The sequence below is a fragment of the Etheostoma spectabile genome, chromosome 13 (genome assembly GCF_008692095.1).
Source record: "Etheostoma spectabile isolate EspeVRDwgs_2016 chromosome 13, UIUC_Espe_1.0, whole genome shotgun sequence".
Lineage (NCBI taxonomy): Eukaryota > Metazoa > Chordata > Actinopteri > Perciformes > Percidae > Etheostoma > Etheostoma spectabile.
In genome coordinates this window covers 654,496-670,437 of record NC_045745.1, presented here as the reverse complement: position 1 = coordinate 670,437, position 15,942 = coordinate 654,496, and the positions used below count along the sequence as shown (strand labels likewise).

At 39.0% G+C, this 15,942-nt stretch overlaps 1 protein-coding gene across 39 annotated transcripts in view; it reads right to left on the bottom strand.

Moving 5' to 3' along the window:
- dlg2 (discs, large homolog 2 (Drosophila)) overlaps nt 1-15,942 on the bottom strand; it is a 276,897-nt gene that overhangs the window by 116,466 nt on the left and 144,489 nt on the right. For 24 of the 39 annotated variants that reach the window (XM_032533606.1, XM_032533611.1, XM_032533613.1 and 21 more), the window contains 3 exons: nt 9,809-9,892; nt 8,620-8,784; nt 6,149-6,208 (listed from right to left, as the gene is read on the bottom strand). In XM_032533606.1, the coding sequence (XP_032389497.1) occupies nt 6,149-6,208; nt 8,620-8,784; nt 9,809-9,892 (309 nt within the window). The remainder of the gene's footprint in view (nt 1-6,148; nt 6,209-8,619; nt 8,785-9,808; nt 9,893-15,942) is intronic. The other 15 variants (XM_032533607.1, XM_032533618.1, XM_032533639.1 and 12 more) reach the window with 5 other exon arrangements.

Below are 15,942 nucleotides of genomic sequence, written 5' to 3'. Positions count from 1 at the left end.
ATTTCATTGGCTTAGTTTGGGAGTATCTTGAGAAAGACTGAAGCTATTGGCTGGCACCAAAGATCAGTGGAATCTTCATAAGCCAGAGAGTCTAGTGGTGTCTTTGGTGACTCTGTAGCCTGCACAGGGAAAAAGATACACACGATCAAAACCGTGAAATGATGCACTATATAGATTTCTCTACGTCGAAACTTGGCCAGAAACTACAAGATTGTGAGGGGACCAGATAATTATGGATTACACGGCTTGGATATTCTAATACCTTGGCGTGTTGGCGATGTAGGAAAACAAAGTTTTCGGCGATCTTTCACCGCTGTGATTAAAGACACGAGGAGACAGGTAGGAAAACACACTCGATTAGACTCAAATCTTTCTGTCTTTCTTTACTTCAGAACATGATTATAACCACTGTAAGTCACCTTATTGCTTTGTGTGTGGGCTCGATGGAATCATGAGACTTTAAGCTTTCAAATGATGTATGGCATAAGCGTGTTTATGACGGTTTAATGCTTGCAATTTATGACGGAAGAAAATATTTGGAAACCCGTCCCGTCAGCGGTACAGTGATACATAACGAGTGGGTTCTACATATATAGGAGCCATTAATTAAGTGAGCACGTCCTGAGGAAGGAATAACTTAAGATAAAAAAAGATATCTTCTACACCAAATACAACCAAGAAATCAGATTTCTATTTTATTTTTACTTTGTACACTGAGGATGTATCTGATGGGACATTTCTCTTTGCTTGCTTACTTTTGCTAGCATAAGAACTAGGAGGATCAGCTGAGTTGGCTGCCCTCCTGTTCAGAAACATTTTCAGCCAAAGATAAAAGAAGCAGAAGCAGGGGAAGAATAAGATCCCGACCTCACGGTCTGAACAAAAGCGGTATAACAAAAACTTTTACAGGACAAAATACTGGCTCTGACTTGGCATTGCTGTCAGAGAACATAGACAACAACCACTGTGAACTTCGTTGCTGGGGAGGAGAGGCCGGGGGAGACAACTCTCTTGGAATGCAGGAACAATTTTAAATGCCAGATGTCAGTATTGTATATTGGACCTTTAATTTACCAGCTAACACAAGTGCTAACTTGCTAGTTTTGGTTGACCAAGTGCAACCGAACACCAACACATAAGACATTTTTGTGACAACCTAAATGTTCCAATCAGCCTGATGAAGTGAAAACACACAGTGGGAGGGTCAAAGTTTAAGATTAAAACATTGACACTACCCCAAAAAACAAGTTCACAGCTATTTTAACAAACACAGGGCTATGGTTAGCATTGCTAAGCCTCTATTATGAATGACAGTTTGGTGTGTAGCGACACCCTAAAGTATGTCCTGCTTAATCTTTTATTTTAAAATAAAAGGGACCATAATTTCATGCATCCATTAACTTTATACTGAGGTAATAAATCAAGGAAGAAATAGGGTGATTTTCCATAGAAAACAGTTCTATTGAAACAGACTTATTTTTGAGCCAGTGGCGTAGCCCCCTGCTGCAAAATGCAGCTTTGAGGCACTTCTGCATTGGCTTCAATTTTAAGCCTGCACACAGGTGCATATTGCATATTACAGTTAGGTCAATTTCCGGTTTCACTAGTCCGGTCCGGTGGATGAGTAACAAATGCCGGATCAACAGGTTAGCATGAAATCAAAACGGTTGAACCAGTATTTGTCACTATAACACTTTGTGGCAAATTGAAAAGTAGTAGTAGCAGGTAAATAGTCATGGCTTAGAGGTGCATTACCAACGCTATATGGTCTGGAGTCTGGAGCGTCATTATGAACTTTCTTATAAGTATCACGGTCTCATTTGGGAGCCGTTGAGACAAGTGGGACACCTAGTGGTAAAATCCGGTATACTGGTCCGGTCCGGTGTTTGACCTAACGTCAAACCAATTTGAAAATGTTTACACCGGCCAAAGCCTATGGTAAATATATGGGGACTGATTCCACTGGGGCAATTGACATGGACATCTCTCTATACATACTGTACATACACAAGCTTTTGAAGCCCAGGTGGGTATGGCTTCACTGATAATAACTTTCTACTGTGACAGCAGACGACGTTGGTAACTCAGGTTTAAGAGGAAGTTTAGCAAATATACACTAACTGTTTATGCAGCCATATTTGAGTCAAGCCTGTTAATTAATCCTAAATTTAAACTAAATTATAAATATAATATGTAACGTATGTATAAATATATATTTATTTGAAAGCCTTGTTCTTAATCTTCAACATCCAACATGGAAAATGTGTTTGTTTTTATCATGTGTAGTCCTTTAATCAGACAAAGTACTTATTGGAGGTGATATTAATATCTATGGGACGTTGACAACGATAGCTTTAGTATTGCTTTCAACTCACCAATAGATTCAACTGGTTTTAGTCAGAGTGTGCATAAGGCCACTCACTGTTTTAACCACACCCTCAACCTTGTGGTAACATATGGCATAAAAATTGAAGATTTAATAGTATTTCCGCAGAATTAGAACATTCTCTAATAACTTTTGAATTCTAACTACTCAACTATACAAAATTAAATAAAAGCTTCTACACTCGATGTCTGACAGTGCTATAGCTAAATTCAAGAATGATATTCCAACAGCATTTAACTCAATGCCATTCCTTAATATAACAGAGGACACCTATGTCAACTTTAGTCCCTCCCAAATTGATAATTTTGTGGACGTTGCTACAACCTGCCTACAGACAACTTTAGATTGATAGATCTCTCGTTTGGATTGGCAAGACAGTCTGAAAATGTATAGGAAGGGCCTCAGAAATGCTAGATCAGATTATTACTCATCACTAATAGAAGAAAATAAGAACAACTCAAGGTTTCTTTTCAGCACAGATAGTCACATCCACATTAAGCCATCTATTCCTATTGCTCTGAGTAGTGACAACTTCATGACCTTCCTAAATGACAAAAATTATAGCAATTAAAGATAAAATTCATCATCTTTTGCCCTCAACTTCTAACGGTTCACCTTAAAATGCAGGACCGCTAGGAAGAATGACAAGACCTGACATATACTTAGACTGCTTTTATCCTATAGACCTTCAACAATTAATGTTAAAGGTCTTTTCAGCTAAGCCATCTACCTATCTCTTAGACCCCATCACAACGAGGCTACTTAAAGAAGTGTTATCCATGGTTAACACTTCATTACTAGATAGAATTGATATGTCTTTATTAACAGGTTATGTACTGCAGTCATTTAAAGCAGCTGTGACTAAATATATTTGGAAAAAACCCACTCTTGACCCTGAGGTCTTAGCCAACTATAGACCTATATCTAACCTTCCCTTTCTCTCCAAGATCCTTGAGAAGGTAGTCACTAATCACTAAACTACATAGCAATAGCCGATTTGAGGACTTTCATTCAGGATTTAGAAAGCATCATAGCACAGAGATGGCACTGGTGAAAATTACTAGCAACCTTGTAACTGACAAACAAAGGACTTGTCTCCATACTTATTAGATCTTATTGCTACACTTGATACTATTGACCATACCATCCTGTTACAGAGATTGGAACATTTAGTTGGCAATAAAGGAATAGCAATAAGCTGGTTGAAGTCCTATTGATCTCAATTTTTTTTTAATCCTCCAGGTACGCTAAAGTTAGCCATGGCATTCCACAAGGCTCAGTACTTGGAACAATTCTATTCACCTTATATATGCTTCTTCTAGGCAACAGTATAAGGAAACACTCAATGAACTTTCATTGTTACGTGGATGTCACCCAAAAAATCATTCTAGCCAGACAAAACCAGTCAGCTAGCTAAACTTCAAACATTCATTAAAGATATAAAATCATGGATGACCTACAATTTTCTGATGTTAAACTGAAGTTATTTTGATGGGCCCTAAACACATACAAACCTAATTATCCAAAGATATAGCTATTCTGGATGGTATTGCCCTGGCCTCCAGCACTGTAATATGTCTGCACTGTCAGAATTCTAGGAGTTATTTTTGATCAGAATTTATCCTTTAATACCCACTTAAAACAAACCTCAAAAACAAATTGCCAAAATTAGGAACATTAGAAACTAAATACTTCACTAATGGACTATATCATATGTAGGCCAATGTCAAACCTTCCATTTTAAAGTTTAAAAAAAGCCTCTTTTCAACAAGTCAAAACAACAGTTTTGATACCTTTCAGTTGGGTTTCCGACCACACCACAGCACTGAGACGGCTTTTGTCAAAGTCTTTAATGACATCCACTTGAACACAGATAGTGGCTAAGCTAAAGTCTTAGTATTACTCGATCTCAGTGCTACATTTGATACGGTCGACCACGACATACTACTTAACTAATTGGAAAACTGGGTTGGCCTTTCTGGCTCAGTACTAAAGTGGTTGGAATCATATTTAAAGAATAGGAACTACTGTGTCCATAGGTAACTAAGAATCTGAGTACACAGATATGACGTGTAAGGCTCTGTCCTGGGGGCCTCTCCGGTTTATTATCTACATGCTTCCACTGGCTCAGATTATAAAAAATAATAACATAACATAACATAACATAGATCCCATGCCAGGAATCTTGGAGTGATTGTTGATAGTGCTTTTAAACTAGATAAGCAGGTCAGTGCTGTGGTTAAGGCTAGCTTTTTTCAACTTAGACTGATAGCTAAAGTCAAACCGTATCTGACATAGGCTGACCTAGAAAAAGTCATTCATGTTTTTATTACCTCTCGCCTGGATTACTGTAATTCCTTGTATACAGGCATTGGGAAGTCTGAGCTTTATCGTCTGCAGCTCGTACAGAATGCAGCAGCTCGTCTTTTAAGTGGCAGGAAGAAGCGGGAGCACATTACTCCAGTGCTCTCATTGCTTCACTGGCTTCCGGTAAAGTATCGGATTGATTTTAAGGTTGTTCTATTTGCTTTTAAATGTATCAATGGGCTTGCCCCAGAGTACCTTACGGACCTTGTCAGGCTGCATAGGCCTTCCAGAGACCTCCGTTCAGCCAGTCTGATGGTCCTAGAGGTTCCTAGATCAAAACTGAGATCCAGAGATGATCGAGCCTTTTCAGTGGCTGCTCCAACTCTGTGGAACTCATTGCCTGTAGCTGTGCGGACTGCTAGAAGCTTGTCCACTTTTAAATCATTGCTGAAGACTTATTTATTTGAAATAGCGTTTGGCTCAGGGGAGCCGCCTTGATTAATGTTGTATTTTATTTTCTTAGTATTTGTTATTTACTGTGTCTTCTATTGTATCTGTTTCATTTTATTTTATTTTTTGTGCTTTTTACTGTAAAGTACTTTGATAGGCCTCGGCCTTGGAAATGTGCTATATAAATAAATATGACATTGACATTGACATTGACATAAGTTATCATAGTTATGCAGACAATACACAAATCTACTTAACCCTGTCGCCTGGGGACTACAGTCCAATACAAAAACACAGACACAGACACCTGAGGAAATTCAGAGTATCTCCTCAAATACTGAGGAATTTCTTCTCCTGCATCATTGAGAGTGTTCTGGCAGGTAACATCACCGCCTGGTATGAAAACAGCACCAAAACGGACTGAGAGTGGTTTGCTACATACAATAGGCTGTGTCTACCTTGCCTAAAGGATAGTTACACCAGGTGTTGCAAAAAAAGGCTAGGAGAATCATTAAAGATCCAAACCACCTGGTAACAGCTTTTTCTCCCCACATTCTGCTCTATGATGAATCATGGGAGTTAAAGGAGCGGATGGGATTTCATTTAACTAGAATTCTACCTCATACGATTTCATGTGACAAATAAAATTGATTAATTAATTGATACATCATTAACAGAGACAGCATAACACCAGATGACAGTAACACCACAACAAGTGCATGGAAATTTCTGGCAAGCAAATGGGTCACAAACACGCATGGGTTTATTTTAACAAAGTATGTGTATGACAAGAAAAGGGCAGCAACCAACAAAGAAAGTAAAACTGCTTCTTCAAGCAATGGATTAAAGACAACACCAACATAAAGTCCATGCAGCCCCGAGGGGACATCAATCATCTGGTTACAAGGACCCAGAAATAAAGTTTGAGTTTTAAATAATACCAAAAAATACAGGGAATTGAGATTCCCCAGAGATAAAATAAAAATTAAATTAAATTAAACTTGCCATGTAGTTTGCTGTGGTCACACCCGGGTATGCAAGATCAAAACGGGTAACCAGCGCAGGCTGCAGGTAAGAAATGAAAGACAATATCACTAGCCAGTAAAACAACAGCGAGAGAGAGAGAGAGAGAGAGAGAGAGAGAGAGAGAGAGAGAGAGAGAGAGAGAGAGAGAGAGAGAGAGAGAGAGAGAGAGAGAGAGAGAGAGAGAGAGAGAGAGAGGGGAGCCTAATGCATCAGGCTAAAAAGCATTAGTAATGGTTACCCTGTCACATGTTGAGTGGGAGGAGAAGGGAAAAATGTTCAAGGGGGTTAAGATTGGATGGGGATGAGAGGGACTGGATCACTCTGACTTCCGGATCATTCAGGCTTCCTGCATTATTTCTGTCAATGAGGAAGAGCCTCTTACCCGGTGAGAGATATCCCCCTCACAGAATGACTGCACATGTGCAAAATCTAATTCACTGATCATCACTACTGCACTAATTAAAGACTCAACTGATTTCTAAAGAAAAAAAAAGAACTGTGTTGTGTTCACAGCTTGTCAATAAACATATAACAACATTGGCTGAATGACTGTCTGATTGGCTGAATTAAAAATATAATTCCTGTGATAATTAACACCCATACTGTTGTAGAGACCTGTTAATTTAGATTTTTCTCACTGCTGGGACTGTTATAAACAGCCTTGTTAAAAAAAACTATGGCACAACATAATGAACACAAAGCTTAGTTTGACGTTGTTAAAGCCAAATTACTGCTGTGTGTCACATTTACATAAACAATGACCTCATTAACTTTCCAGACAGTTTACAATGTATGACAATGGGTCAGATGTCATGGATAGACTGCTGAATTACATCAAAGCATCAACAGATATCGCTTTATGACACAACACAGGAAGAGGGTGTAACAGAGCTAAAGCACTCAGAAGTCCTGACAGTAGATGGTGATAGTATATGATTTCCAGCATGTCAAAAGGAAACAATGAGAACTTAAGGATCTGGTCTTATATTCAAAGACAAAACATTAACATAATTATCTAGCAAAAATACTACAGGTTTAATGACATTTGATCAAATTGAGTTCCAGCTGTCATGCAGCAGGCCATTCCAAAAGTCCTCACTAAATCAAAGTCAAGGCCATGAGTCCGGTTAAATGCATTCTAACCAACATCATTTAATAAACAAAATTATATTTATGACCACCTCTAATAACCATTTGGAACCATTTTAAGATGGCCAGTAGAAGCAAATGTAATATGAAACAAATCAAAGGAAAAATAAATCAAACGCTATAAAGACTATACATAAAATGGTACTTTTAAAGTCAATAACACCTGAGTGTAATGAAATTATGTCTTCACATACTAGTTCTATATCCTGTAGAATAGCTTTCTATGGGAGATGAGTCACTTCCCTCGACAACAATATTTCCTTTGAACATTATTGAAGAATTATTTTGCTGCATACTACATGTACCACATCAAATCAGATCCATTTCAGATTATTTCTAATGGTATTTTCATTCCAACAAAACAAATTCATGGCCAAGTCTCAACTTACAATGTTTTTTATGTCCTTCCTCTACATATTCAGGCCTGAATTTTCAATGAAACAGTGAATGGTTTGCCCAGGATCTTAAACAGTGCCTGAAATATACTGCAACCACAATAAAACTTCTCTTCATTTCCAACATTGCCCTCTGCTGGCTCAAAAGCTAAGTAGAAACACAACCACTTCACAACAAACTCCATCTGCCAGCAGAAACACCAGCAGATCTTTAACATCACTGTCTGATTGAAGTCAATAATACAGTAGCTTACCTTTAACTATGCTCCTGACACCTGTGAACACAGCTGAAAAGAGTTTTGTCTCCAACTTTGGACTCTACATGGACGCATGGTGTTTTGTGGGCAGAAAGAGGCACTGAGATGTTAGAGGCTGAACTTTAGGCCAGCATACACACCGGCACGTCATGCATCAGGACAATGCAGAGGGAAAATGTGTTTAAGGAATGATAAAGACAGAGAGAAGGAGGGATTAAGTAATTTCATCTTCTAATGATACATAAAAACTTCAAACTGACAACCAGATTATTTCCACCAATGTGTGCTTCTATGGAACAGAAAAGCACATCAAAGAAAAAGGAAAAACAAAAGCAGAATTCACTGATTGTGAAGCATCAAAAATATACTTTCAAAATTGGGCTGAATTCAACCATAATCTACTTTCTACTCAGCAGCACACTGCAAGTATTTTCCTCAAATCTGCAAAACAGTAGTATGCATTATATACAATTAACTACAAAGAAAACTGAGCAGTCCATGATCATATTTAAGCTAAAAAGGCAAACGTAGGAGTGATAGAGACTGATGGAAGGCCATGTTGTCAGTCATTCATGGTGCTGAATTGGGATGTATGGTTTTTATGCCAGGTGCAAAAGCCCATACTTGGGAGAGAGTTTGGGGTACTAACCTTGAGAGGAGAGATGTGGGAATGAGACACGTAGCCGTGCACATTCTCAATCTCAGACAGGTTCTTCTCAGAAATGTGCACAAGCTCCGGGGCGCGCACCTCGTTGGTGAGCCGCGGGAATCCATGGTCAAGAGATGGCGAGTCGTCTTCTTGGTAGTGGTACTGCTGAAAAAAGAAGGGGAGATGGAAAGGTAGAAAGAGAAAAAGGTGGGCATGGAGAGAGAAAGAAAGACAAACAAAGAAAAGTGATGAGAAAAACAAAAAGTAGGTATAGGCTTCGTGTTTCTGTTATCTGAAAAGGACAGGAGAAAAGGCAAAGAATGATTCATCTTAAACTATATCGATTATACTGACAAATTGAAATATGACTTTTACCTTCCGTAGGTAATAACGTGGTTATCTTAAAAATAAATGGTTTTGAGATAAAATGCTTACTAAAGTAAAAATGAAGACGATGAGTTTTAAGTTATGAATTCTAACAGCTAAGTCTTTATGCTCTATTTTAAAAACTAGATGTCATTATAAATCTCTTACTCAAATAACTTTGAAGCAAACATTATACAAGTACAACACAAATTGTACAGTGTACTATTACATCATTAGCTTTACAGAGGTATTTTTTTTATTGGATCAATCAGCTTGTATGATCATCCTGATGTTGTGTTCATCCCCTGCTCACAGGGTTCAGATATTTGAGGACTTCCATTCTTCCTTGGTGTGTGTTTTGTGAAATATGATCTTTAACTATATCGATCCAGTACTAGAACCTGAATGTGATTTCCGATATGCATAGTACATTGACATCCCTGCTAATACCCAACGGAAAAAAAAGATTCATATGACACAAAATGGATTCCTAGTTAACATGTAAACCCAGTTTAGACATAAATTATGTCAAAAATAACAATAGTGATAACAGAGACCGTCATGAGAATCAACAATGGCTCTAAAGGTTGTTGTGAGCCAATAAACACAGCGTGCCGTGAATTATAAGTCAAATTTTTGCTTACAGTGCAACATGAAGCAATCTAATTTTAACTACATGAGTGATGAAAAATGAAAAATGAATAATGACATACTTATAAATAAGAAGAAAAAAAATACTGGTTAATTACCAGAATGATACTGTATGCAAATTTGATTTTAGATATATACAGCAAAATACTACCCCCCTCCTCCCCTTTCTCACCCAGGGCGCGTTCATCAAGGCAGGGTTCATGCAGGGTGGGGGCTGGCCGTTGTGGGGTGACCCCTGTACTGCTGGTGGCCTGTTCTGGAGAGAGCAACCGGACCATATGTAACCACCAAGAGCCAACACAACAGGTGTGACAAAGAAAAGTGCATAAACCACCAATCACGTCCAAAATCCCAAGCATACAAGCAGTCCACCCATACAGAAGCACAAACACCAGCAGGAGGTACTGGCGCATACAGTACTGTGAGTGTCGCTCTTGTTCTGTACTAACACAACAGATGTCAGCTCATGCAGGACAGATGTGCTTAGAGGGATTACAAACTGAGACACACGCAAACACAGAAGTAGTAACAGATGGGTAGACAGAGCAACGATGATGTCATGGATGGCTCTCTCATAAAGAGTAAACTAAAGCATGACACAATTCTTAGCAAAAATCTACTATTTCTCTATAGTAGGAAAACAATAAAAAACAGACATATTAACATTTCAACTTTGAACTTAATAAAATAGTTATTACAGCAGCATTCCAACATGCACCAACATTTGTATCATCTTAGGTGACAGCAAGCAATGTTAATCTGTTGCCTTCACCATGGTGTCAAGGCAACACTTGCCAACAAGGGAAAAAAAAAAGGAAAAGCATGGCTCTCAAACTCAATTGGTAAACTCTTAGAACGACAGAACAGCAATTACTCTAGTAGATACATAGACTCAGGGAATGAGGGGTTAAGCAAACAGAAGAGATCGTCATGCCGAGAGTGTGGCTTGCTGTAAGATAAAAACCAATTGTAATCGAAATGCCTCAGTGATCACAGTTATTTCTAATCCTGCCTAAAGGCAGCAATGCAAAGAGATACATTCTAATGTTACGAGGATGCAGCTCGGGGCTGGTTATATATCAGCTACCAGTGCTACTAAAATAGAAATACATTCTGTAAATGTGCCTGAGTTGTATTGTCATGCATGCGTGTCTACTGGATCCTGTAAGATGTAAGAGAAATAAAAGGGTTAAGTGACAAAGTAATTTAATTCTTAAGACTATATTATCATTTCACTTTATTCACACTCAACAGGCAAACTCAAATGTGACAGGGTCAGGGTAAGGGAGTACAGATGAAAGATGGAAAAATGTATATATATATATATATATATATATATATATATATATATATATATATATATATATATATATTATCACACACAGACTAATCATATATATACAGTATATATGATCATGCCTACTGTAGGTTCACATGTTCTCCTGAGAGAGAATTTGACCATTTCAGGTAATTTTAACAGCGCAGGTAAGTAGTGGGGTGCGTGTATAAACGTGGGGGTAACTGGCGGATGAGAATAATAGATAGTAACTAGAAAATTCCGCAGAAATTTTATCAGTGTGCCTACTACTTGGTGCACATCCGAACAGCAAATAAACTAATAAAAAAATAAGTGTCTTAACCCTTCAGAGATAAACTCTTTAAAACCTATTAAGATGTTAGGACGTGTGTGTGTGTCTGTCTGTGTGTGTGTCTGAGAGAGAGGGAGACAGATGATGTCCCAGACGACATAAAGTATGGTTGCCTGGTTACTAAGGACCAATAGGAAGCCTTTCATCCTGTGATGTCATCTCTTTGATATGTAGTCAGTAACGACTGCACCTGGCACCACTGTTACCAGCTATTAAGAGACTGATCAAGCTCTCAAACAAATGATCAATCACCAAAAGGATACAAGATATCAATTATTGAGGTGCTCGTGGGCACCACAAGGCCTGTGAACGTATTGATATAAAATTTATGTGGAAACTTAAAGTGGGCGTATCAGCGATGTAAAAAAGTCCTTCGCTCGCGTTTTGCTCAGAAATGCGGACGATGTTTACCATTACAGTGAATGGAGGAAAAGTGGAACTGTTCTCATTTGAAAGGTGCTGAGCGGAAAGTATACATCATATCACTATAATGAGCACATTCGATGAAACTAGACAGAATACCTACGTTTTGATGTATAAATTGTCCATGACAATGTAGAATTGTTGGCGTGGGAGCAAGTTATAGAGAAAAAAAAAAGATAACTTTTTAGTCCCCACTCTGTCCCCACTCTAGCTCCGAACATTCCGCCACATACAACACATTGGAAAATCTGAACCGGTCTGAAAACGGGACGATACGTAAACTGGGATTGGGAGAAACCGGGCTTGATATCTGAACGCCATTCAGCGCAAAAACACCAAAGTCTTGTCTTCGGTTTAAACTTTTATCATGTTTCTACGTTAAAGTATGGCGACAGCATGGTGCCAAAGGGGGGGTTTTTGAGCATGTTGGCGATTTCCCGAACATTTCCCATTCAAGTCAATGAGAAAAGTTTGCCGGTTTTTTTGCCGATTCGGTAAAACCAGCGCAAATCTCTTAGAAAAATCATAGCACACCATTCCCGATCATTACCCACATTTCGGTGTAATGTGTTGCGCGTGTTGGCAACGCTTTGGTACTAGCGGGACGAAATTGGCGGAGATGGAATAAGAAAATAATTAAATACTAAATAATTGGGCCAATCATCAAGCATTGTGCCGATTGCTGCTTATGCAGCACATCGGCACACTGAATGATGGATGAGCTATAACCTACAAAACTACAAAAATAAGAATTATTCCCATTAGCATATTAGCATGTGTCCAGGCAATCTTTCTAACATCCTTAAAGCTTAAATACACCACCATGCCCAAGGCAACTCCTCCACGCAGCTGTGTGGTGCATTCATTTGTTGGTGGGTAGCTCAGCCATCCAAGACTTCACAATCAGCAGTTTAACGATTCACGAGTTATGCTTTAAGTAGTCTAGATCGACGACGGTTCATTTACGGAATAGTTGCTGACAGAAGATCCGCCGGATGTCCCTCACTTTCTTCATTTAATCTTGTATGCTGTGTTTTCTTTTGCAGAGTGCAAATGTTTGACCAAAACAAGTTCCGTCCAGAGACTATTTTACAGAGTAACAGCTGCTGCGTCCAGAGTTTAGCGCCGCCCAAGATGATTATGACTGATTCAAAGAAATGCAAACAACCACTGGCCATTTATTCACCTATCCAGGAATGCTGTGTGGACCTCCACAGCGCTGTGGAGACAGGTCTAGCAATTGGAGAATATGCTTTTAGAAACTCTAATGTATGTAGCAATTTATGTGAAATGTAATCTGCAATGAGGCTCAGTAAAATTAAAAGACTATTTCTGCATGAAGCCGTCTAAATCTCGAATGGCGATTTCATGTGAAAATGACACACATCCAAGCAGCGTTTCCAAGTTGTTTAGACCTCTGTTGACAGTGAAACACTCGAACAACATAAAAAGAGCTAAATCTCTTCTTTGTCCTCTTTTCAGTTGGTAAAAATCAAAACTGTGCATTAAATCCAGGCTGGTTGGACAAATCACTATTTCATGGGCATGACCTCGTCTGACAAAATCAAACCTAAATACTGGTTAATGAAAACAGCTATGCTGGGTGATTGGGTATACAACTTTCACTTAGCAATAAATAATTGTCATCCTAACTTTACATGGGAGACCGTGAAAAAGATGACAAATGAAACACCTGCTTGAAATCGTGTCATAAGGCATTGGCAATGGCTGATACAAGTAGCTGACCTCAAAGTCAGACCTCGGTACCACCTGGTGCCAGGGCACTCTGGTGTCACCATTCCGGCATCCATCTTGCAACTACATCAACAACCTCAGAGGCAGGAAGACGTGGAGCAGCCAAAGGAGCCATAATGGATGAATAAACATATCCATCAGGGAGAACACTGTGCAATATTCTTGTTTGCGAACAGGTTGGCTATTGGCTCACCAAAAACTCTGTCATATTGACTGCTGCTAGTTGACTGGGGGCTGACTGTGGATGTGTCCCCAGGCCGGGGCTGTTTCAGCTCTCATCCTGACTGAAGCCTTGCAGCGCCGGGAGAGTCAGGCAGACAGACAGGGGTGTGCTAGCTAGCAAAATTACCATTAGATTAGTCATCTATCTATACAGTTAACGTTACTGATGAATTTGTAGGTTAGCCCAGAGTTATGAACTGTGGTCAAAACAATCATACAAAAAATAAATGAGCGTGTCAAACAATGTCATAATCTTATGTTACCCACCAAGAATTAGCTAATGTTATAGACCAAGCATTAGCATCAGCTACTTGTCAACCAGGACCTTTACAGTAGGCACCACAAACTTGTAACTTTCTTTAACATTTTTAAAATGCTGACACTTTACATGTACACAACCTAAACCTAATACTGATTCCAACATTTACCTGCAACATATATCTAAATGATAAATTAACTTCCTGACAATGTGAGAACCAGCAAACTAACTGCAGTCAGAGAAATTACTTATTCTAAGTCTCAACATATTCAAATAGATTCTTCCAAACATAGCTGCAGCAACATACACAAACAGACACACACAGACACACAGTACATTGTGCACTCGCTTGTTCTCAGCCATCTTTCCAACAGACTTGAACACGAGGAGGCCAGAAGCAGTGTCTGTCTGCTGTAGGGCTGTATAGGCAGTTCCCAAACACAGATGTTGTTTCCACTTGGGTGTTGCTGAAGGGAGAAGGAGGCAGGTGTCTGCAGCTACTACTGCTGTTTGGCTTACCATAGCAAAATTAATGGGCGAGAGAATTGGATCTAAATATAGAAACTAAAAGCACACCATAGCTGAAACTATACTCTTCTTCCCAGTTACATTGCTAAACCTAGGCAGGGCGCTGCTGGCTGTTCTTAAGTCCCGGCTTAAAACTAAAAGAAACTTTGAGACTTGCAGAGTCTGTCTCATTTCCACCTGGTATTAACATCCGTCCTTGAGTGATCCGTTCACAGGTGAACAGCTGTGAGTACAGGTGGGAATTCCCCGAGGAAAGAATGAGATCCGATCACTCAGACTACAGTTAGAGGTGGTAGCAGTGGCATTATGCACAGACGATTCCGTTTACCTTTATTTAATATAAAACAATCCAATGAAATCATCAGTATCTTTCATCTAAGATTTTCAACAGTACTAACACCAACATGTACCAAAGGTAAATAGGATGTATAGGCTTGACTGCATTTAGTGTAATGTACTGTCACTTGCCTACATTTTAAGTTAACAGGGGAATTGCTTTAATGAGGTGAAATGTGTGTGTAAAGGAGTTAGATAAAGAAAGCTTAGAGCTAAAACTACTGTACCAATCCAAGGCCTTTTGACCGCAAGCCTAGGAGAAGCCCAGTGACCTACAATACACTGTGTGAGAGAAACATTACAGCACAGGGTAATATCACCCATGCACTGGTTGCACAACTATACTAAAGGAGTGTGGAGCACTACTGGAGCATTGTTTGATGTGAATGAAGCTGGGGTGAGAATACATTATTTTCTTATAATTTATTTTTCATTTGTGTCCATAAGCTTAAGGTGAATTACTGTTATGCTTATTTGGTTTGCAAAGATGTGATGGAGTTGAGACAAAGCATAATAACTGCGAGACAAAAAAGTTACAGTAGATAACATAACCCTGTAAACTAGTAGCAAGCTAATAAATGCAGGCTAAATGATAGAATTGGCCAAAAAGGGCTCTCCACTCACAACCAGCACCTGATATACAAATGAACAAGAACAAGGGGTGAGGTGTCTGCCTTGTGACGGGGGGATCATTCTACAGCCTGTTCTTCTAACCTAGAGCACAGGTCGCCAGGTCCTTTTCATAATGTAAGCATATGTGAAACTTAACAAAAAACTTAATAGCAAATGTGCAATAGTTTTAGAAACATACAGTTAACGACTGAATGCAGAATGTTTGAAGTTCTACAGTTTGGCTAAATGTTGTCTAACAATGGTTGGTTAATAATGTTTTTAATACTAAGTAATAAGAAAAGTATTGTTATTTTCTTTTTTAAGGAGTAATAAGTAAAGAGTAACATATTAAGCTCCCGGAGTAACTTGCCCAACACTGGTAAGGACCTGACCTGGGTTAATCACAAAGACTGAGACAATTCTTCCTCCGCAGGCTGATGACGCTCAACATGGATCCAGGATACTCTGCAACTTTTACAAGTGGTACAAGGCTCTATAGAGGGGGATGAAAACAGCACAGCA